The following is a 23625-nucleotide window of genomic DNA, read 5'->3' as shown; positions in this document are numbered from 1 at the left end:
GAGCAGAGGGGCTCCAGCCCTGCAGCAGCTCCGGGGCCTCCTCTGGGCTCTCTGCAGCAGCTCCACGTGCTCCTGCTGTTGGCCCCAGGGCTGGGGCAGCTCTGCAGGTGGGCTCTCACCTGAGCCAGGGGCACAGGGACAGAGTCCCCCCTCCCCTGCACTGAATCACCTGAACCCTTCCCTGCAAGAGGCTTTCCATGCTCCTCCACAGCAAAGCAACAATCAATGGACACGATGGGAAAAACCCCAAGAACTGCAAGAATCGGAATGGTACAAATGTCAAAGGAGCAGCAGAAAGTCAGTCAAGCCCTGCTGGCCTGGAAGCCGTGGGCAGCCCTGTCTGGGGGGAACAGGCAGCTCATGGTGCTTTAAGGGTGTTCCCAGAACCAGCCATAGCTGCTCTCAGCTGATTTCCACAGACGATTTTACTGGCCCAAACCAGTACTAAAAGCCAAGTAATTCCAGTTGTTTCTGAGTTTTGATGTGTATTTAGCATGCATAAAGTGTAAACCATTATAGACATTAAAAGCAATAAGAGACAGATTAGGTGATTTCATTAGTCCAGCTTCTCCAGCAGGATTTTCCACATGAACAGGGCCTTTCCCAGGAATTTGTCTGGGCTATTTCTAGGGGACCCAGATGTGGAATACACCACCAGTTCCCTTGGGAGTCAATTTCACAGCCAAATACTTTCCCCAAGTAGGTTGAATTGTGTGATGCTCAACCTAAACACTTTTATTTCATCTCATTATTTCTATTTATGCTGCTTGTACTTGACAAATTCAAAAAGTTAATAACGTGTCACATAAAACTAATGACCAGAACAATAAATATTCTGTATAATTTCACAAACCCAGCATCAGTTTTATTTAGGTTCTGTGATACACTGCCAGCATGTTGCGTTCCAAGATGTATTAAAAAAAAATACCATGGAGAATTTTTTTTCTTAACAAGAAAACATGTTTCTGTGGTTTGATCAAATAAGTCTTACATGGTTTTCAATTTCCAGGAAGGAAATTAAAATAAAGGAAAAATCTTATGGTGGTGGATGAGAAAAGGAACATTACCCAAACAGTTCAGTTTTATTACTTGATTCCACTTGTTCAGGTGATTTCACTCTGTAGAAAAAGGGTCAAATTCTATTTGCAAGTTTTTAAATTGTGCCATTAAAATCTGAGTGAACATTTGCAAAACAAGTTACAAGCAATTTCCTATTAAAATAGATTATTATGCTTTAAAAATTATATTCTCAGAGTAGTATGTGTGTCCTGCAAGACAGAGATGAATGAACTTTTAGCAATAATTCACAGTAAACGAGTTTAGATTTAAAATTTACATTTACCTTGTCCCTGATAGCTACCTTGGAATTTTAGAGGGGCTGGGGAATGAACTGACTTGGTCCCAGAACTGGGTTGGTGCATGAGAGAAACTAACAAAAATCACATTCAAAGCCTCAGCTGGATGTTAGCAGCCTGAAATAGGGAACACAGATCTGAGCACCCCGGATGTGCAGCCCACATGCCACCAGCCCCACGGGCCCCCCAGTCTGCTCCCCCTTATTTAACAACTGCTCTGTGCTGCCCAGGGCTCCTGTGAGCCCAGCAGCACCCAGGCACCAGCTCGGGGTGAAGGGGAGGAATTGGTGAGGTGAATGAATTTGGATCTCCAAGGCCACCAGCTTGGGGTGAAGGGCAGGGATTGGTGAGGTGAATTTGGATCTCCAAGACCACCAGCTCAGGGTGAAGGGGAGGAATTGGTGAGGTGAATTTGGATCTCCAAGGCAGCTCCCCTGAAATGACCAAATCTCATGTCACAGTTTGAGCCTGGCCGCTCACAGATGCCAGCACTCATCCTTCTCCTTCACTTCCCACGGAGGGATGGATGAGGCCATGGGGAGCAAATGTGGGAGATATGTGCATATATATGGGCAGTGGTGAGTATTTATTTTGATTTTGTACAGGTGAAGGGGCAGGACCTTTACAATTCTTTTCAAGCACTCAGCTGGTTTTTGCACAGGAAAACAAATAAAAAAACCCAGTAAATTGGGACAGCTGGATGAAGATTGCAAACACAACACACAAAACAACTACTTGGCATAAATGAATGCAAATAAGTCCTTGATAATACTGTTGAGAAGCTGCTGGTGTTAGTAGTACTTCAATCAGAGAGATGCTCCTTAGAGGGAAAAAATGAACTTAGAAAATCCTCCTCCTGTGGGAAGCTTCATGCTCCTTCCTCTCCTTCCAGCAAATTCCTCCTTATCAGCTAAAATCAGGGTCCAACCTGCGGAAATGTTTATACAGTCTTCAAACCTAAAACTAGTTAAAATCACTTATCAGCCAAATGTTCCCTAAATACAAGGCAGGCTTAACAGATATGTCTGCTGATCTCATGACAGCTCCCTTCCAAAGATCTATATTCCATATTATATCATGGGAGTAGAAAAAGTTTCCCCTAATTTTTTTTCCCTAATTTTGCAATAGAATTCAAAACAAGATACTGGGCACTTGTTTACTGGAAACAATTCATTAGGTGAAGGTTTTATCAGGTATTTTTGTTGCTGTTTTGGTAGGAGGAATCACAGCCAGCCTCTATGGAGTTCTAGTGCAGCTAATCCACTTTACACACCTCAGCTGCCCAGAGAATGCTCCCTTCCTACCCCTGGCATTCCTTCAAAGGAGATCCCACACTTTTCCGTGCCCTAAAAGTGGGCCAGCATATGAGGAATAAACACCAAATAGAAAGTACAAGCTGGGGTGTCCTCCCTGTGTATACCTTTGTCACCTCGATGCTCCAGGAGGGAGCCTAAAGAGTGGAAGTGGTTTTGCTGAAGACGAAGAGACAGCTACACACAGACAGCCTTGGAATTCCTCTGTGTTAACGTATGGAAAAGCTCCTAGAACCAGTAACCGACAGAAAACCCAGAAATAAGATTTTAGAAATTAATCAGCCTTTCCAAAGGGAAGTTGAGAAACCCAGAGCCTACCTCAGCCAGGTCAGGCAGAACCACACTGGCCTTTCTGGTCTCAAAGGCTGCATGTGATCCATCTCCAGCAAGTGCCACAGCAGATCATGATTATTCCCTTTATTTCCCCCCATGCCTCAATTTCATCCCCTTGCTGCAGCTATTATGCTTCTGAGGACAGGAATGACTTTCAGCCTATTTATATCATCCTTGGAAAGCCCTAAGCTGCTCTGTCCCCCTCTAACACATCTTGATCAGACAAAAAGAAAGTGGTTCATGTTGTGCCTTGGGAGGTTTAGACTGGATATAAGGGAAAATTTCTTCATGGAAAGAGTTGTGAAGCATTGCACAGGCTGCCCAGGAAAATGGGCATCACTACCCAAGGAAATGCTCAATAACCTTGCGGATGTGGTACTTGAAGGCAGTTTAATGGTAAACACGGTGGTGTGCTGTGTCCATGAATGCATGTGGTGATGTAAAGGCCTTTTCCAGCCTTACCAATTCTATGATTTGGCACAGCCTGGTCATTTCTGCTTGATGAGGCTTTTGTGCATCACACCTCACACCTGGCCTCCCTCCAAATCCTCCTGTTGCACAGGAGCCCCAGTCTCAGCTCGCTGGAGCTGTCCTTGCCATGCTGACACTAACCCAGCTCACTAAACGGGAGTAGGTTGGGAGATGTCACAAAAGCTGGTCCATCAGCAAATCTGAGGGACCAAAAGCCGGTCAGCAACATGTGAAGTAAAGGGGAAAGTGAGTCATCAAGAGTGACAACCAGAACAGGATAAAAGCTGTAAAAACCATCAGTTCCTTGGCCTTTAGTTCTTCGCTGAACTCCAGCTGCATGAAACAGCCCAAAATCAAGCCACATGTCAAAATTCACCCTGTAGAAGTGCTAGGGCTGGCAGATGCTTCATTTCAAATCATTCCTCACCCTGCAGCTTCCCCAAACCCTGCACTCTGTGGCACAGGACTTACTACTCATTTCTCTGCTCCTTTACTGCTGGTTGCCACTTCATTGCAATATAAAAGGAATTTAACAAGGGTATCGCTCAGATGCAAAATACAAATAGACTGAAAATATATTAATTAATCTGTGGTACCCCTACCCACTCCCAAATCAGCTCATCACTTTAGCTCTGCACTTCACGAACAGATGGGATCTTCTGGCAGCCTTTAAACCACTCAAAAGCACTTTCTCCCACAACAAAGCAAACTAATTACTAGAATAAGATGCTATTTCCCATCTATTTATCTGCTATTTTTAAGGAATCAGCTCGCTGTCTGATTCAGGATTTGTAGTGAAGCCCTCAAACAGCAGAATTAAATGAACATTGGTACAATGGTACAGAACACACTAAATGAACTTCATAAGGATTCTGCTCACCAAATGCTTCTCCCTTCCCCTTTAGGAAACTAAAGATCATGGGTGCAAAGATAATCAACACTTAACACTGGCTTCACGTGCTGGATCCCTGAACACAGCACAGCAAAGACTGCTCCAGCTCTCCTCTAAAAGACTCCAAAATAATTTTTTTCCAATTTGAGGATCATTCTTTCCCAATGCAACCATTTTCTTGTTGACCCTGTAAGTGCTTTGCTCAACCTCAGCACTTGCTTGCTAGGCTGTGCATGTTTTTTCCAAGGTAACTTCTTGCCTTTAGCAACTTCAAGATAGGTGGAAATCAATGTCAAAATTATAAACTTCCCAAATTCTTTCGGGAAAGCTTCTAAGCATGGCTGCAGAGGATTACAAGACTTAGATTAATCCGATAACGAGCCCTAAAAAATCCTGAGCTACAGCAATACCAGTTCAGACACTTGGATGAGTCCCAGGCACCCAAGGAAGTTAAACACACTTAGAAAAATAATTGCAATATTCAGCACGTCTGAACGCAAAAAGAGCTGCAGAGAGAAGACAGCAGATTTTGTAATAACTAAGCAAATTTAGTGGTAGATTTGTGATTCAGTGGGTATTTGTTGAGTGGCAAATAAACCAAAGCAGCTAGTTACGTGTTGCCTAGCTGCAGCCTCTAATAGGAATTGCTTCCCTACAGATAAATCACTTTCTATTATTCCTAAGTACCCCAGGAAAACTACTAATTGAAAACACAGCTCTAATACTGTCCAGCTGGAAAACATTAGCTTAGGATGGAACTAGCTTGACACTGGCTGCCAACTGGCTATGGACAATGGAATAGGAAATTAATCTTTTGCAGACAAGACATACCATTTTCCACTTCTCCTTTGTAACCTTCAAATCAACTCATCATTAACCAACAGCTTCGATTCCCATGGGGAAAGAAAAGCATCACTGAATTCATGATAATGCAAGTCTGGTTTTCTTGCAATTAAAATGAAGACTCCAATTTTGACATAGCGGATGGCAGAGGAACTGGAGGGCAGATACAACATCCAGCACCACAGTAACATTTCCCTCTTTTCTTGGCTAAGAGTTAAAGAACAGCCAGATCACAAAGAGAAGCACAGTTGTCCAATTCTGTATTGCCCCAGCCCATCCTGCAGCTCCCTCCTGCCAAGAGCTTCTTCCCATGCAGGTGCAAAAGGGATGAGGAGAAAAACCCAAGCTGCTGGCTAGTGTTAAACCATAACACCCCATGCATATTCAGACTGGTTTTTCATTTCTATTTAAATTCATTTCCATGCAGGGACCAATAGGTCAGACTATCTCAGAAGTATCATTTCCCCAAGTTGCTTCCAACCCAAAACCTTCCCAAGCCTCCTCTCCTTTTGTGAAACACTCTGGCCTTTTATGACTACTTTTATTCCCTAGCCAAGTTCTCCAAGATGAGACAAAAAACTATATAAACCCCATCAAACCTAGTAACACTCCTTGTCATGTAGAGGCACCCTTGTTCTGCAGCCACACCTGCCAGGAGATGATGGCAGACAGTTGGAAAGGGGTGATCTTTAAGCTCCCCTCCAACCCAAAACATTGACTGATTTTATGGAGTTACCCATTGGCACAACACTTCAGGTGCACATTCATCTCCTCAGCTCCAGATTACTGTACAGGGTTTGTGCCATTGCATGTATCAGATCACCTCATCTGTGCCCAAAATTGATGAAGAAACATGTATCTGAGTTATCAGCACAGAGGCAATTAGCAGTTCCTAATGATTTCTAGGTCTAAAATAGGATATTTCTCCACAGTCTGTCTTACTGTGCTTCAAACCAGCTTCTCCATCCATTCCAGAGAAACCCAAGGAGGCCAGACAAGATGAGGGCAGCAGAACAAGAGGAGGAATAACACACTCATCAGAACTGAAGAGATACAGAGCTTATCCTCTCTGTAGTTTGAGTGCAGACAACTTGGCAGAGATCAAAAAGTTTAGAACAGCTTTGTTCTGGCCTAATCCCACAGGAGAGGTGTTTTTAGCTACTTCCAGACAACAGAAGAAGATTAAGGGCCCCAGACAGACAGACTGCAACCCAAAACCATCAGCAGCCAGGCTACATCCTCCCAGATTTGCCTCCAGCCCCATGAACATCCTTACGCATCCCACATCCTTTAATGATGAGCAATGAAATAAAGGTTCAGTCTGATTTGGTGAGTAACAATCTGATTTTGCAAGGGTGGATTCCCAGGTCTTGGTGAGCTGTAGAGGTAATACCAGCCTCATGACAGAAGCAGGAAAATTATAAAAAAATCAGAAGATCTGAGGATCTGAAATTAAAAAAAAAGTCAGTGGGGAGGAGAACCAGTCAGAGCATACAAGGAGAGGTCCAAATACTCAATCACCTGAATTACTGAGGACCTTTGCAAATTTTACTTTACTTCCACTACGTTCCAAAATAGGAACAAGACAGGATGAGAGGAAACAGCCTAATGCTGCACCAGGAGAGGTTTAGACTCGAAATTAGGGAAAATGCCTTCCGAGAAAGGGCTGCCTAGCCCTGGCACAGCTGCCCAGGGCAGGGGTGGAGTCCCCGTCCCTGGAAGGATCTGAACACCCTGTGGTTGTAGCCCTTGTGTGGGCATGGGGCAGTGCTGGCCCTGGCAGGGGCTGGGGGAGTGGCTGGACTCTGGTCTTAGAGGGATTTTCCAACCTTAACTATTCTGTGATTCAATATATTGAAAAGCTGCTTCTGCACAGTGTCCACCCAGAAGGTGGTGCAGGACACTAATCACACAGAAAAGTATTAAAACTTGCCATGCCAGACCATATTTACACACAAATAAGGAAGAGCTAAAGTTATACCGGCAACCTGAATGCCTGTACTTAGGCCAAGACTTAAATATTATTACTCACCAAATAGAAATTTTGGGGCCAGACTGCTTTCATGTGCTTTGCAATGAATAAAATACACATTAGGTTTTTAGGTTTTTTTTTAAAGAACTAGCTCTCTTGTTATAGTAAGAGAGTGTGAGAAACTTCGTATCTGGACTAATCATAGAATCTCAGAGTGGTTTGGGTTGGAAGGGACCTCAGAGCCCCTCCAGTACCACCCCTGCCATGGGCAGGGACCCCTCCCACTGTCCCAAGTGCTCCAGCCCCAGTGTCCAACCTGGCCTTGGGCACTGCCAGGGATCCAGGGCAGCCACAGCTGCTCTGGGCACCCTGTGCCAGGGCCTTGCACCCTCACAGAGAAGAATTTCTTCTCAACATCTAATCCACGTCTGCCCTTCTTAACCTTAAAGCCTAATGAGAAAAATTTCCAAAAAGCTTCAGTCTAAATAAAACAAAACAATCCAGCTGCCTTGGATGAGAAAGAAAAATAATCAGTTTTTTCAGGTTCTTAATTTTTTCTTTTTGTATAAAAGTCTGTGCTGGTCAAAGCATCCCATCAGAACGACCTTTGAATTAATTTATTACCTCTTAAATATGCTTTTACTAAAAATTCAACATGTTGTGTGTAAGAATGTGCCAGCCTGGTGTATGACCATGATTTTTTCATGCTCCTATTGGCTAATCACAAGATATACTGGAATATATATTTGTAATCAGAAATATGTTAACATTATCCAGTACACAGACATGATTATATTCACACTTGTCTTGAGATATCACAGGGAAGGGTTTCTATTTGCAGCACCTACAGCTATTTCCAGCCCAGTGCTCTCTGGTGTAAAGCTGAAATTCTTCTCTATTTCAAAGCATAAAAACTAACAAGGCAAACCCAATACTTCAAACCCAGCATCAGTATAACATTAATCTGAACCCGCCCAAGAGTTATAAGTGAATATCTGAAGGGATAAAAGCAAATTAAAATGGTACCTGTTGGACCTCCTGGACTCAGTTTCTTGCAGGTATATACAAAAATGAGAGGATTTGGGATTGCTGTGTAAAGCCTCCCTGGTTAATCATGGTGAGGACCATCCCAAAGGCCCAGCTCTCACCTTTATGCTTCCCCCGATGAGATCTGGTGGCTCCTCATCTGTTTCTAAGGCAACGTTGATGGAGGCGAAGGGGCGACTTGCCATCTGTTGCATCTCACGCAGGAGTTGCTAATTCATTAAACAGAAAAATATTATCATCATATTGTTCTGACACAAAGATGAAAGACAAATGTATCTAAAAGGTTTTGCCCAATACAAAGGGACATCAATGAATATGGAAAAATAACCTCCAGGGGCTTTAATGGCCTTAAGAATACAGACAATGGTAAATATTCACATTACCACAATTTAACAAGGTATTGGAAGTAAAGCTGAATGCACAATGTGAGCCTGACACATCTGGGAGGGAAAACGATCTCACTGAGTCTCCATAAAGCAGTTATTTACTTTTTAAGCTGTTGTTTTTCATCACCTGTCTGATTCCCATTCCATAGGATTTGTAGGAATCATTTTAAAATTAAACTAGCAGCAGTATGTAACTACTGTAAGAATGAAGTTGCTATTTTTTATAACAGCACCAGCAAAACACTGTCAGGTTTCTACTGAATAATCCCCTTTTTTCATTGTTTCCTTGCTGAATACAGAAAATGGCAAACATGACCTTATTGCAAAATGTTTTATTAAAATAAAAAACCTTTTCCTGGGCAAATCCCCACTACCCCTCATGACACAAGACATCTCTTTATTGTGCTCTTAAGCACTTCTAAGCATTTCGATGCAGCTTCCCCCTTTTTTAACACACAAAAACCAGATACTTTCTACACAGCTGGGCTGGAAACAGCTTTTCAGTTTTAGCTGAGCTATGGACACACTTCTTGTTGGCTCCAGTGACTAATGTCTGATAGTGTCAACACAGCCTGACGGGGGGGCAGAAGCCAGAATTCCATGAGGCAAGGGGTCCAGTGGGACTCAGTGTCTCTAGTAAGGGAAGAGGCAAACACTTTGTGCAGCATGAGAAAACTCAGTGCTCTTAACCTTAAATGCAGGAACTGCCCAATGCTCTGACACAGATTTACACATTTACCATCACTACTTATTACAGCAACACCAGTTATCCTCTGTTTTTAAGCTGGACTGAGGCACCACCAAATGCTCTCCAGAATTCTCACCATTGCCACCTGCATTTTCCCATTAATTCTGAGCAATCTGACACTCCAAGCCCAAAGTGATCATTTACAACACTCAAAAACCCCATAGAAAACCCCACAAAATGCCCTGTGCCCCAACATCCCCGTGCAGCACAGAAGAGGGTGAAAGGAAGGTGCTGTTATCCAACAACATTGTTTGGAACTGATTCCAGAATCAGCCAGTCCCAGAATGGTTTGGATTGGAAGGGACCTTAGGCACCATCCAGTGCCACCCACTCCCTGGGCTCAGGCCATGCCTGTGGCTCTGGGGCCATGGCTGGGCCTGGAGCAGAGCCTGGGCCTGCTCTGCCCTCTGCACACAGGGACAGACTGGGGGACACAGGGACAGACAGACAGGGACACCCAGGGACAGACTGGGAAAGACAGGGACACTCAGGGACACCCGAAGACACTCATGGACAGCCAGCGCTGAGGCCCCTCTCAGCTGGGGCTCCTCTCCAGGCTGAGCAGCCCCAGCTCCCTCAGCCTTTCCCGGGCACAGGGATGCTCCAGGCCCTTCCTCAGCTGCACAGCCTCTGCTGGCCCTGCTCCAGGACGTGCATGTCCTCCCTCCATGCTGAGGCTCCAGAGCTGGACACAGCACTCCAGAGGTGCCTCCAGGGCCGGGCACAGGGCCAGGATCACTCCAGAGGTGCCTCCAGGGCCGGGCACAGGGCCAGGATCACTCCAGAGCTGCCTCCAGGGCTGGGCACAGGGCCAGGATCCCCCCACCCTGCTGGCACTGCTCTTCCTGCTGCCCCCAGGGTCCCAGTGGCTCCCAGGCCCCCAGGGCACAGCTGGCCGTCCACCAGGACCTGCTGGCTGCTTCTCCCCAGGTGCAGGATCCTGCATTTGTCCCTGTGGAATTTCAGCAGGCCCTCTCTGCCCATCCCTCCCAGCTGTCAGGTCCATCTGGAGGGCAGCACAGAGGGGCTCCTGCCACCTCTGTGTGACTGGGAGCCACCCAGGAGCCACCCAGCCCTCACCCAAATCACTGATGAACCAAACAGCACTGGGGCCAGTACAGAACCCTGTAGGACACCACTGCAGACAGGCCTCCCACTTGTGCCCCTGATTGCCACCCTCTGGAACCTTCTATGGTCTTTGCTTTGCCAAATCACCTATAATTCTGAGACTCTTTCACTGCAGAGGACTGTCTCTGTAACTTGGGGGTGCAGGCAAGGCACGATGAGGTCAATGTAGATAAGCTTGGGGGGGTGTACGAGCTTCTATGGCTCTCAGTCTAGCTAAAAAAACCTGTAAAATTTTACTGCCATAAAAGGCATGTGGTAAAGTTTTCCTTAATTTTTGAAAGAAAAAAGAAAGGGGGAAAAAAAGGCATTTTGAGCAGATTGTAGATACTGTCACAAAGCAAAAACCCAACAAATCCACACAAATGGAGTGTTCGTAAGCAAACTTGTGTGTAACTCACACTTGGGGAAAAGGACACGAGGAGTGCTCGGGTATTTAAAGCACACCAGCAGATTGCAGACGAAAGCAAGTGTGAAACAGATTGCTGGGTTGTTGTTCCTGTAATTGTCCCCTTCAGCTATCGCAGAGTGCTTTGTTTAATGGCTATAAAATCAATGAACAAGCTGTCCTGATGAAGATGTCCAAGAGACTGACGAACTGAAAGCTATTAGTTCTTCAAAGGAAGTCATTTTACTAAAGAAAATGTGCAATTTGGCAACATGACTCCTACTGAAGTCAAAAGTAGCTTTGAGAATATAGAACCACAGGATGGTTTGGAATGGAAGGGATCCCAAAGATTATCCAGTTCTACCCCCTGCCACAGACAGAGATACCTTCCACTACCCCAGGCTGCTCCAAGCCCTGTCCAGGCTGGCCCTGAATGACTTCAGGGATGAGAAAGCCACAGCCCCACTGGGCACCTGTGTCAGGGCCTGCCCACCCTGCCAGGGAACAATTCCCAGTTCCCCATATCCCATCCATCCCTGCCCTCTGGCAGTGGGAGCCATTCCCTGGCTCCTGTCCCTGCAGGCCTTGTCCCCAGTCCCTCTCCAGCTCTCCTGCAGCCCCTGCAGGCCCTGCCAGGAGCTCTGAGCTCTGCCTGGAGCCTTCCCTTCTCCAGGGGAGCATTCCCAGCTCTGCCAGCCTGGCTCCAGAGCAGAGGGGCTCCAGCCCTGCAGCAGCTCCGGGGCCTCCTCTGGGCTCTCTGCAGCAGCTCCACGTGCTCCTGCTGTTGGCCCCAGGGCTGGGGCAGCTCTGCAGGTGGGCTCTCACCTGAGCCAGGGGCACAGGGACACAATTCCCACCTTGCCTTTGGCATCAACCCATGCTGGGGCAGCTCTGCAGGTGGGCTCTTACCTGAGCATAAAAATGCCCAAAGCAGATGAAATCAGAGGTCCAGGATGCAAGAAAAGCAGCAAATGCGTAAGGGAACATCCTTTTCCTAGCACCAGCTCCTGGTGTAGCACAGGTCATGCTACAAAGTTCCCCCTAAAAATTAAGAACTAATTTAAGAAATAATTGTTCTATAACTTTAATGTCATGGCTTACCCCAAGGCTTGCACCATGCCTGTTTAACCCAGACACGTATCAATCCTTCAATATTTGTTTAGTGTGTCAAAATTTTAATTAAAAGATTTTATGATGCTGTAAGGGAGAAAATGTGATTTTTCTCCAGTCAAGAGGCTGAGCATGGCTTTGCAAGTCAGCAGCTGTTAACATCTAGATACTCCAGAACCTGCCTTTCTCTCATTCCTAAAGATGGGCTTTCTGAGATTTCAGATAATGAACCTCCATACTCTTTCAAGCAAACCTTGGTTTTCCAGATGACACGATTAATAGGACAACCTGGGAATATTTTAAATCACTTAGGCACAAAGAGGATTTTAAAGGCAAAGTGTTTGACAGCCTTACAAAGAAATCACATCAAAAAGCCTGTCTTGGAATACACCTCTGGCCTTTAATATTCATATAACTGCAAACTGTGAGAATGTGCACACATTTCATTTGCATTGAGTGTGATGTTTTTCCACAGCACAGAATAATGGAATGGTTTGGGTTGGAAGACACCTTAGAGACCATCTTGTTCCACTCCCTGCTATGTTCCACTTTTCTCCTGGGCATTCCTGCTCCTGGACTGGGCTGTCTGTGGACGGACAGACAGCGGGACAGAGCTCTCCTTTGCTTTTAGTTAGTTTTAGCTCGCTGATGCACAGAAGTTCCCTGGACTGTGGCTTTTCTTTGGAGCTCTTCAAACCTGCTCTGGCCTGAACACCAGCAGAGCACCCACAGCTCTCACCTGCACCCCACCGGGCATTTCCAGCACCGGAGGGACTGATCGGAGACTGAGTGAGCTGAGCTACAGCCCACGAGGGACTTTGTGGGTTTGTCATCTCTGCAGAACAGTGAGAGGTGTTATTGTTCAATATTGCTCATTTTTTGTGTGCTGGTGAATGCTTTGCCTGTTAAATAAACAGCTTTTTCCACTTTTCTCCAAGGAAATCTTTTCCCGAACCTGCTGAGGGAGGGGCCGCTTGAATTTCCTTTCTAGAGGGACTCCAATTCAGAGGTTTTCTCCCAAATTTGCCCTAAACCAGGAAAACCTTCCACTAGACCAGGCTGCTCCAAGCCCAGTCCAACCCAGCCTGGAACCCTTCGAATAAAGTGATTACTACCAGGAATGTTTTTAATTCACACACATTGAGTAATGGACAATCTAAAATGAAGAGTGTTACTGATGGGAGAAAAACCTCCTGAGGAAGTGAGGAAAGCCTTGCCAGGCAGTAGTGCAGGCTCTCTCAGAGAAGACAAACAGCTATTCAGGTTACCAGGTTAATTGACTAATATAACCTATGCTGTGTTTCCTGACAGGAAAAGCCTGGACATTTTATTCCCAGCATAAAGCAGCCAGGAGGCTCCATATAACCATCCTACTTACATCCATCTCAGCAACTGTTCCTGCAGAGACTGCTGCCTGAGCACAGGGCCCTGGTAGCTTTGGGGATGGGGCTCTGGTATTTTCTGCCATGAAATAACAGTAATTTGTCCAGAAAAAAGTCACATATCCTGGATTTTATTTGCTCCTTATGAAGATTGGCCTTAAAAACAAGCTTATCGGAACAGTGATCTAGAACTGATAAGGAACTTCAGTATCTACATGAGCAATTTGTCTCAATTGTTTTGTTTTTGGGTTTTTTTTTAAGAAGGAAAACACATCAGGAAGGAAAACAGTAGGAACTCAAGGAGGACAATAATGAAGTACTGGCACAGGGTGCCCAGAGCAGCTGTGGCTGCCCCTGGATCCCTGGCAGTGCCCAAGGACAGACGGGGTACCCTGGGACAGTGGGAGGTGTCCCTGCCCATGGCAGAGGGTGAGATTAGATGGTCTTTATGGTCTCTTCCAACCTAAACCAGGGCATGATTCCATGGGGCCTGAGCACCTGTTGGAGCTGGCCCTGCAGATGTGCAGATCCACCAAGCTGCCTGCCACCAGGGCTGGAACCTTCTCTGTGGGTCCTTAGAACCCCGTGAGGGTGGTGTCCCCTTCCCACACTGCTTGTCAGCAGCCTGCAGCTGCCCCAGCTGCTCTGGGCACCTGCGCCAGGGCCTCACCCCCTCCCAGCCAGGAATTCCTTGCCAAGATGCCAGCCCAATCTCCCCTTTCCCAGTGGGAGCCATTCCCTGGCTCCTGTCCCTGCAGGCCTTGTCCCCAGTCCCTCTCCAGCTCTCCTGCAGCCCCTGCAGGCCCTGCCAGGGGCTCTGAGCTCTGCCTGGAGCCTTCCCTTCTCCAGGGGAACATTCCCAGCTCTGCCAGCCTGGCTCCATTGGAGAATCACTGTACATTACTTGGAAGCAACATGTAGATCCTGCTGTAGGAATATTTGCTTTATGTCATCATAACTTGGTGACCTTGGGGGAAAGGGAGTTACCTTCCAAAATAAAAACTGGCATCAGCAAAAAATAAACATACAAGCCATAAATATTCCATCAAGATGAGCCACAAATGTCTCAGAACTAAGTGATTTAAAGTATTTAACTACAATTACACTAACTACCATATAAGTCAACAAACAAACAATTTTCTCTGACGCTTTAATCATCACTGAAAATTTAGTTTTTAAGCCTCTAGAGCAGTGCATATATTAATGTTAGCTAATTAGTTTTGTAACTGACTTTGCAGGCTATGTTGAAAGAGAGAGGAGGAGAGAATTAATGTTCAAATCCTTCTCAACAGGCATTTCCACACTTCAAAACTATAACAAACCACAAAGCAAAGCTGCTGGGAAGTTGCCTCATGCAGAAATGACAGAAGATATTTAATTCAGGGCTGATTAAGATAAGCAAGTTATTCATCATAATCATGCCCAGTAGGAGGGCATAGAAATCCTGACCTTTAATAAGAAGAATAAGATCATTTTTAAAAGACCAGAAGGATCTAGTCCATGCAGACTAAAATATACACCAATACCTGATAATTACACAATAGCACAATGAAGTTTTGACTGAGTGGAGCTCTTCTGAAATAATTACAAAATCTCTCCCTGATTTTTCCAAATAACTAAATTAGAGATCTGTGATGGCAGCTGATGCCTACTACCAGAAAGAGAGCTTGGAGTCTGAAACAAGAACAGCTTCAATAGACCAGTAGTGGCCTTTTTTCAAAATAAGGTTGAACTCTCCTAGAGCTGGGCTTGATAAAATCATAAAATCATGGAGTGGCTTGGGTTGGAAGGGACCTAGAAACCCATCCAGTTCCACCCCTTGCCAAACAGAACGTTTGACCCAGTGAGCTGGTATCCCAAGCATGATACTCCAGCTTCATCTAATTTGATACTCCAGCTTCATCTTTGCTCAAGCTCCACCAGCCCTTCTGTGGGATATAAAACCAACTGAACTCTCTAGCACCAGCTCCCCTGAGGACTCTGTCACAAGAGCTCCATGGCCTGTGGCTGCCAGCCCCATGTGAGGGTGTCCGACACACAGAGGTTGGGAATGCAGCTGCTCAGCTGGAACTGGCCATCTGCAATCCCCCAAGAGGAGCTGCACTGGGCACAGAAGTGACAGGAGCATGTTCAAACAAAACCAGACCATCAATTTCCCCCCCAAGCAGGAATCTCTTGTCAGCACTAATATTTTGGGATGTTTTTCCTCTTCAGGGCATCTCTTATTTCTGCTGCAATTTCCTTGAGCTGGTGACCAAAGCCACATGGATCACTGCAGAGCACACAGTGTCTGTATTTCGGAAAAAGCCTCCTGGCACTATGAGCTGGTTCCCATTCATGGATTTTAAATTTAGGGAGAGCGGAAAGTTCCGATTATTTGATCTGACCTCCTGCCTAGCACGAGTCACTGAATTGCACCATTTGATTGACCTAGAAAAGGTCCTTCCAAAAGCACTCGTTCTGAGAGCCATGTTTCTAAAAATAGAAATTACTGGCATTGCCACTCTAACCATTAAAAAGGGGAGAAAAACAGAACAGTTTTTGACTTTTTTACCCGCAGTTGCAGATATTGGGTGTTACAGACTGGTTTGGTTTGCAAGGACCTAAAGTTCATCTAGCTCCAATCCCCTGCCACAGGCAGGGACATACTGCTTAAACTTTTGGCTGATCCTTTAGAAGATCCTCATCCCATCATGAATCTTCTATGATTCTATATAAACCTTCTATCAAAATTTAAAGATTCTCTACAAATCTATTTTCCATATGATTCCTTTCCACAGCCACTGATTTGCATCACCAAACCTCAGTATGTTTTTCCTTGGAGAAAATGAGGAATTTGTGATGCTTAAAACTCTTGCTTATCTTCCAGGTAACAAATTTACCTTGCAGTGTTGTTCTCCACCATCTGCAACACCCAACACATTGCTGAGAGTAGTGTGGACACAGTACTCCAATAACTGGTGTCCTGGTTCAGAGCAAATTTGGGAGAGAATGTGTAGGAATGCGTAGGAGGAGTGCAGTGTCTGAAAAAATACTGTGCGCTTCTTCTCTCCCCCCCTTCACTCTCTGGAACACGTCTTAAAGGTTCAAAACTTATTATTCAGCATAAACAGAAGGAGATAATTGGGGATAAAAGCATCATATAGTCAACCCAGGACAACTAGTTACACCTACTAGTAACACTGAGTTCTTATTTTGCTACTCATAAATGCAGGAAATGGAAATTTACATTCAGCTTTTAAAACACCAGAGCCACCATCACTTCAGTCTATTGTCCTGGAAACAGCTATTCTGGGAAGTAAACCCACTTTCAGTGCATAAAAAAAAGATAGCCAGGTTCATGTTTCCCACTGTAATGAGAGAAATTATTGCGCTTACCACATGACTCAACCTCCTCAGTCGCCTGCTGGCTGTGATTTTTCACTCCTCCAATTCTTGTTTTTCCTACAAACCACCCCAAACCCAAGCTTAGTATTTTCTTTCTGCTGACAGACACCAAACAGTGCTGTCAGTGCTGCAGAACAAGATCTATGTGGCAAATGACTGCTGGGAATTTGGAGAATGCACCAGTAAACCCTCCAAAGCACCTGGGACTGCCCAAATCTAGAGAAATTTGTTGCCAGACCTTTTAATATTTCTGCATAAGTTTGATACCAAATCCTCTGGAGCACATCCTGATCCAAAACACCACTGAAGACTCTAAACAACAATGATCCCAAATTACAGTTAATTGAAAATATTCCAAATCTAAAGCTTTTTCCTTGACCAAGGATGCCCTTAATCACATTCTAAGAGAGAAGACCTAAGAGATGAATAAATACTAAAGGATGAGAGCAGGAAGGGGAAGAAAAGGAAGGCAGGGCAATAAATAACACACAGCACAGATCCCTTGCAACATGTTTGCTGTAAAAAACACAGGGATCTGCTTGCCTACGTGGCATTCTGTGTGCATGGAAGCTACAGCAGAGGATGCCAGTGGAAATTGAAGCACAACTAAGTTTTGAATACACTTGGGAGGGAAAAAGGTTTCAGCAATGAGACAGAGAAGGATAATTCCTGCAGTAAATCAATACACAAACCACCTCCTGAATAACTGGGTGACTTGCAGAGTACAAATATTCAGTCTTATATAGCCTTGGCAAGAAAGGAGGCAAAACACAGATCATTTTGTTAAGGATGAAATGGAGCTCTAGACACCCAAATTTAATTATCTCTGTAGGTGCTTGCTATTGATACTCCCCCCACATTCCAGAGAGGCACAGGGAGTGATCTAGCTGACCCTCCCCACCCTGGGTCAGCCACACTCCCTTTGCTGGGAGGGAGCTATTCCTTGCTCCCAGTGAAGGAAACAAACAAGACTGAGGGTGAAGAGGACTTGGATGCAAAAACAGAACAATAGGACAGAAAATTCCTGACAGAAGATGAGCATATTGAAATTCTAACATTATGCTCATACTTTGTGCATTATTCTCTATTACCACTGTGATTCCTTAACATGTCATTTTCTACAGACAAGACAGAGAGGTTTCCTATCCCTATTTCCTAATGTCATTCACCTCATTCTAAGCCTCCTATAAAAGGCTGCCTTTTTATTTCTATTTTCCCTTTTTTAAGATGTCTGAAGATACTCAAACACGGGGCTCAATTGCAGGGGAATAAACACACAGTTTACAGTTCCATCTCCTGAATGCCTGACATGACACAAATCATTCCCATTTTTACTGCAGGTCAAGTTTTACTCTTTGCAAGGGCTGAACTTCAGCTCAGTGTTCCAAACTCATTTTCCTACAAGCCCGCATTGCCTGTGTCTGTCCACCCCACAGAGCTGGAGATTGAGAAGCACTGACACAACTGCAAGCAGCTGGGCAGAGAGGTTTAGCTGAAATACAGAAAAGGAAAGTCAGGAGAATCTTGTGTGTTCTACAAGATCCTGATGGAGACTTTGGATTTGTAGCATGCTGCCTTCTCCATAAGGAGCAAAGCAAACTTGGTTTCAACCAAAGGATGCTGCTGTGTTCCATTCCCCAGCCACACCAAGCACAGCTGTCTGCCTTCTCCCAGCACATTTCCCAAGCAACCCCGGCTGTGTAATTTTGACCACTAAACCTGTCAGCACACTCCTCAGAATAAGCCTCAGCCATCAGCTTTTCACTCAGCACTGCCATAAGGATTTGGGCATGTGCAGTGCTCCTGCTGGAAGCAGAAGGGATGGACAGCTGTGAATTCCCTGCGCATTGCATCATATCTGTTGGAATCCATAAAGTTAGAGGGTTTCAGGTTTGTGGGAAAACAGACAGGCCTCAGTGCAGCAGAGCTATGGATATTGCTGATGCATCTTGTTAAGCTGTAGCGAAGACGTGAGGAATAGAACAATAGAGCTATGTATTAGCGATTCGGAATAACTTTCTAAGTTGCAAAAAGTTTCTATAGCAAGGTTGAAATTATGAATAGGGTTTTATGCTTTGTCTTCTTATAAATGAACAAGCAAGTATTGTTTTAACTCCAGCTATGTGTGTTTATGTTGATTGGATAGAATCACTGTCAATATGCTTTCTCTCTGTGTAATTGGCTAGGATGAGTATTTGGTGGCTTGTAACAAGTGAGTTTCTTTGGCTTGCTGCCTGGATGCGAACTGTCAGGATCTTTGCACAGACAAAACTATGTATTATAAAGATTCTGGAGAATAAACGGTTCCGACACATCCATCAGTAGTCCCGTCCCGTTCGTGCTTGTATATAAACTGCCGGCGCAATATCTTACTGGCCTCTGGGCTAAAATCAGAGAACAAGCACAGAGTTGCTACACATGTGGGAAGATACTACAGAGTTACTACAGACATGAGAAATGGTTGATTGTAACTTGACTACTGCTAAAAACACAGCCCAAACCAGAGAAAGATCTTCCTCCAGGGCTGCAGCATTTTTTGGAGAATCATGGAACACTTTGGGCTGGAAAGGACCTTGGAGATCTTCTAATTCCAACACCTGCCATGGGCAGGGACACCTTCCACTATCCCAGGGCGCTCCAAGCCCTGTCCAGCCTGGCCTGGGACACTGCCAGGGATGGGGCATTGATCATTATTTAAAACTACTAAAGAGACCTTTGCTTGGGTTTATCAAGAATCAGTAAAAAAACCTCCAACTTCAAGCTATAATATCATCTTAGATAACAATTTCTTGGGTGGACTTCTGCTTCTGGAGAAAGTGTTATTAATATACGTAATTATGGCACAACAAAGATTTTAAACTGTTTCCTCAAGATTTACAAGTATTTTTAACAGAAAATGGAACAGCAGAGATCCATTAATTACAAGATAGAGTCACTAGATAAAAAGAGAGAGCAAGATAAATAACAGCAAAAGTCAGGAATGTGCCTGGGAAACACCACCCTGATGAACTGCCTGTCAAACAGCCACACATGTAGACTGAATTTAGACTGAAACATGCCAATATGTTGCCAGTACTCCAGGGCTGTTTTTTTTTTCCTTAAAACATGTATCAGACTGTAACTTAATTTATAGAGACACTTCTCACTTAGGCTACCACTCAAATACTTTAACTCCAAAGCACACTATTAACTTCTTGGTCTCTATTCCTTATATATTCCTAGATAACATTTAACCCCAGGAGCCACAGGGGATGCTATGCTGACTCCAGCTTAGTTTCTTGCCAAGAAAGCAAGCAGGAAAAAACCAGTTGCCGTAGTAAAAATTTATCTACCTTCAGAGAATACAGAAAACCTCAAAGACTTCCATTATTTCCAAGATTAAGGGTTATCTGTTTGAAAAGCAATGATTATATTCTGCAGTGAGTTCACCAGTAAAAGCAGAAACATGTGAAGCAGAAAGAGAAAGAAGAGGAGAAGAGTTATCCGACATCATCCTGCTTTATTACCAGAGAGGAGCTCCTCATATGGAATAAATTCATATTACTCACACCATTGCACTGCAAAGTACAATTAGCTACAGATCTCTGAAGATATGCAGGAAACAGGGACTTGCAAAGAATTCCAACACCATAAAAATTAATCCTCCAAATCCTCTTGATCAACTCCTACACGGGAACAAACCACTCTTGAACACAACAGTGACACAGGTGGGTCTGCAGCTGCCAAGAGCTTCAGCCCAGCAGCACAGCTGGGAGGAAAACCTGGAGGAATGGGCAGATCTCACCTGAAAATCCCAAAGCAGAGGAGAAACGCCCCATTCCTTAGGGAATCTGGCCTCAGGTGATGACAAAGAGATAACTGTATACAGAAAGTGCACATGGACTCACAGGGATGATGGCTGGCTTCTCTCATTTTGCATAGAAATAAACAGATTAACACAAGACAAAGCTCCTAAAAACAACTCCAGGTGCAGCCCAGCCCAAGCTGTGATAGCTGCACGTTCCATGCTCCTAGCACACCAAGGAAACCTGATGGGTGTGTGGGCAGCTGCTTGTGGCACCCAGGACTGCCCTACAAACACAACTGGTGTACGGGGGCATTGGTGCTGAAAAGTGGGGACTGAGGACACGTCCTTTGTGCCACAGCAATTGGCCACCTCACCTGGGTCACCCTGAGTGTTTGGGTGGAACAGGAGAGCAGGGTCCATTGAGAAGCAAGAAAGGAAGGTAGTGAACAAAAATAAATCAGGGATAAACAAGGAGAAACCAGATTTTGGAGGTGTAAAGCACTAAGTTATTTACATGATGCAAACACAAAATGTTGTGAAGCTCATTTGGACCATGGGTAGGTGAAGAGGAAAAGACTTTGGCTCTAAAATTCACATTTTTAAGGAGTAAGCTACTGGGTGACTTCCCTGCCTTTTTCTTATGCCCCTAATGTTCCAGGGGGGGAAAAACCAACCACTCAAAATATCTGAATAAGATTTAGGTTGAAAATGGGGATTTGACTTCTTTTTTTAATGTATTACACAAGAGCTAATGTTTCCATTTTCTATTTCCTATTTTGAAACACATATAAAGAATCTCCTAGTTTATGTGGTTTGGTACTTATGCTGTCTAGAAACAGAAGTTCTGGGAATTCAGGATATTCACCCCTATTTTTTTGGTGCTTCACAGAAACTGCAGCAGCAGGATACTAAAATAACATAATTTGTCACTGAAACTATAATCAAAAATATGCTAAAAGCCTAAATAGCAGCATTAACTGAATTAGCTTAGCCTTCAATTTAGGGTTAATGTGATGCATATGTGAATAAATATGCATCTAGAGAGAACAACTATTAAAAAGTCATTTAAGGAATAGCACTTTATCCCTCTCACCTCTCTCCGTCGTGATGCCCAGCAACTTTGTTTAATCTTCCAAACCACAGCTGCCACCAGGAGCAATGACAGGAAACAACTGGAAAGGAAAGGAAAAAAAACAGAAAATAATATTTTATTGTTCTTGCTCATAACACACTGGCAGCTGAAAAACTCTAGGAAATGCAAAGTTAAATGAAAAGTTCATATATTAGGGATACACTGAAGAAACATAATCCAGCACAGTTCAGTGCTTCTGATACCCAGTGAGGAATGACACACTTATTTTCATTATTTATATTGTTGTTTCAAAGTTCCTTATCTGACTTCCTTAAATGACAGTAAGGCTGAAAGATTTAATCAGATTTTAAACGCTACTATTGCCTATCTCTGGTGATATTTAAGTGAGAGGATAACCCCCAAGAAGAAAAGCCTTGAGAGAAGTAGGGAAAATTGATTATTATTTCCTTTCCAAATTACAAAAATAAGATACAGTGTAGAGCAGGCAGGCTGTTGCAGAGCTACAGGCATTTCTTGATTTCCCCAAATCTGTATTGGTTTTCTTCATCAAAAGAGGAGGGGAAAGGGATGAATGAATATATCAATTTCTGGGGAAAATGCAGGGAAGCAGATATAATAAAAAAGAGCAGTAGGAATAATAATAATCATTATTATAATAATTACAATAATAACCAACTGTATTGACAGATATGATCTTATCACACTGAGTACCTAATGAGCAACTTCAAGGCACACAAGCTAAGATTAAAATCTGAGTCCCAGCGGAAGCCTCCTTCCTCAAGGACTGCACTGATGGGTCACAGAAAACATCTCCAAAGCCTCCCCACCTTCCAGCGTGTATTGAAAGACAGGTTACAGGAAAGACTCCATGGAAGGAAGATTAACGAGAGCAGGTGACTTATGTGCTCAGCTGCAGCATTCACAGTGACCACGGGCTCTGGATGCTCCCACAGGGCTTTCTCTCCAAGAGGGAACCTGCCCAGAGCTGTAGGGATGCACCCAGGACTGCACCCTGCCAGGAGGGGACAGGGACAGGGCTCTGCTCCAGGCAACAGGGACAGGAGGAGAGGCTCAGCATGGATAGGGGGAAATTCCTTCATGGGAAGGGGGGTCAGGCCTTGGAACTGCCCAGGGCAGGGCTGGAGTCCCCATCCCTGGGGGAATTTCACAGCCCTGTGGATGCGGCCCTTGGGGACATGGGGCAGTGGGGACAGTGCTTGAACTTGCTGATCTCAGAGGGCTTTTCCAACCTAAATGATTCTGTGATGCTATGACTTGGAAATGCCTATAATTAAACACCAGGATAGACAGCAGGAACCATTCCCCAAGAAATGCAAAAGGTGAGGAGACAGTTCTTGTTGCCATATCACCATCTACAGACTACATGATATGAAACCTCCATGGATGGGGCACAGACACCCAAAGGCAGCCAGTCAGTGATGGGATTGCATTTTTCAGGCTTAGATATGCACAGAAATATGCTTCACTATCATATAGGATATAATATTTTAAAATGTGCACTTGTTTGACTTGCATGCTCCTGGCACAGGGTGCCCAGAGCAGCTGTGGCTCCTGTCCACAAAATCCTCTACAGTTTCCCCGTTTTTCTGTTGAACAAGCATGGTCTGATTAAATGCAGCAGATATCATCTTTTGCACCATGTTCTGTAAGCATATGCAAAAACACGGCAAAATTAACATGATTAACAAAGCTACAATGCCTACTGTAATGCCAACCTTAACAAGAGAATGTAACCATGATCCTAGGCCTAAAGATTTGAGCCATCCATCAATACCGATTCTGATTCCACTTGTAAATTTCCAGTTAACCATCACAGCTCGGAGACCTGAGAGTGGACAGACTGTGCATGGTCAGAAAGGTTCATACAGCACATACCCTCAAATTCTTCACAGCCATGGCCTTGTGCTAGTAAAAGAAAATCAATTGCAGCTCTATTCTGAAGTGTTGCATGGCGAATAGAATCGACATCAAG

The 23625-nt window shown here is 44.5% G+C and overlaps 1 protein-coding gene across 1 annotated transcript in view; it reads right to left on the bottom strand.

The window, feature by feature from the left end:
* ATRN (attractin) overlaps positions 1-23625 on the bottom strand; it is a gene marked incomplete at its 5' end in the record, with an annotated part of 117776 nt that overhangs the window by 9378 nt on the left and 84773 nt on the right. Inside the window, 2 exons of the mRNA XM_031064196.1 lie at positions 8328-8435; positions 21633-21711. Of these exons, the coding sequence (XP_030920056.1) occupies positions 8328-8435; positions 21633-21711 (187 nt within the window). The remainder of the gene's footprint in view (positions 1-8327; positions 8436-21632; positions 21712-23625) is intronic.

Source organism: Geospiza fortis, unplaced genomic scaffold (assembly GCF_000277835.1).
Source record: "Geospiza fortis unplaced genomic scaffold, GeoFor_1.0 scaffold236, whole genome shotgun sequence".
In the NCBI taxonomy this organism is placed as follows: Eukaryota; Metazoa; Chordata; class Aves; order Passeriformes; family Thraupidae; genus Geospiza; species Geospiza fortis.
This window is presented reverse-complemented; position numbering and strand designations above follow the sequence as displayed.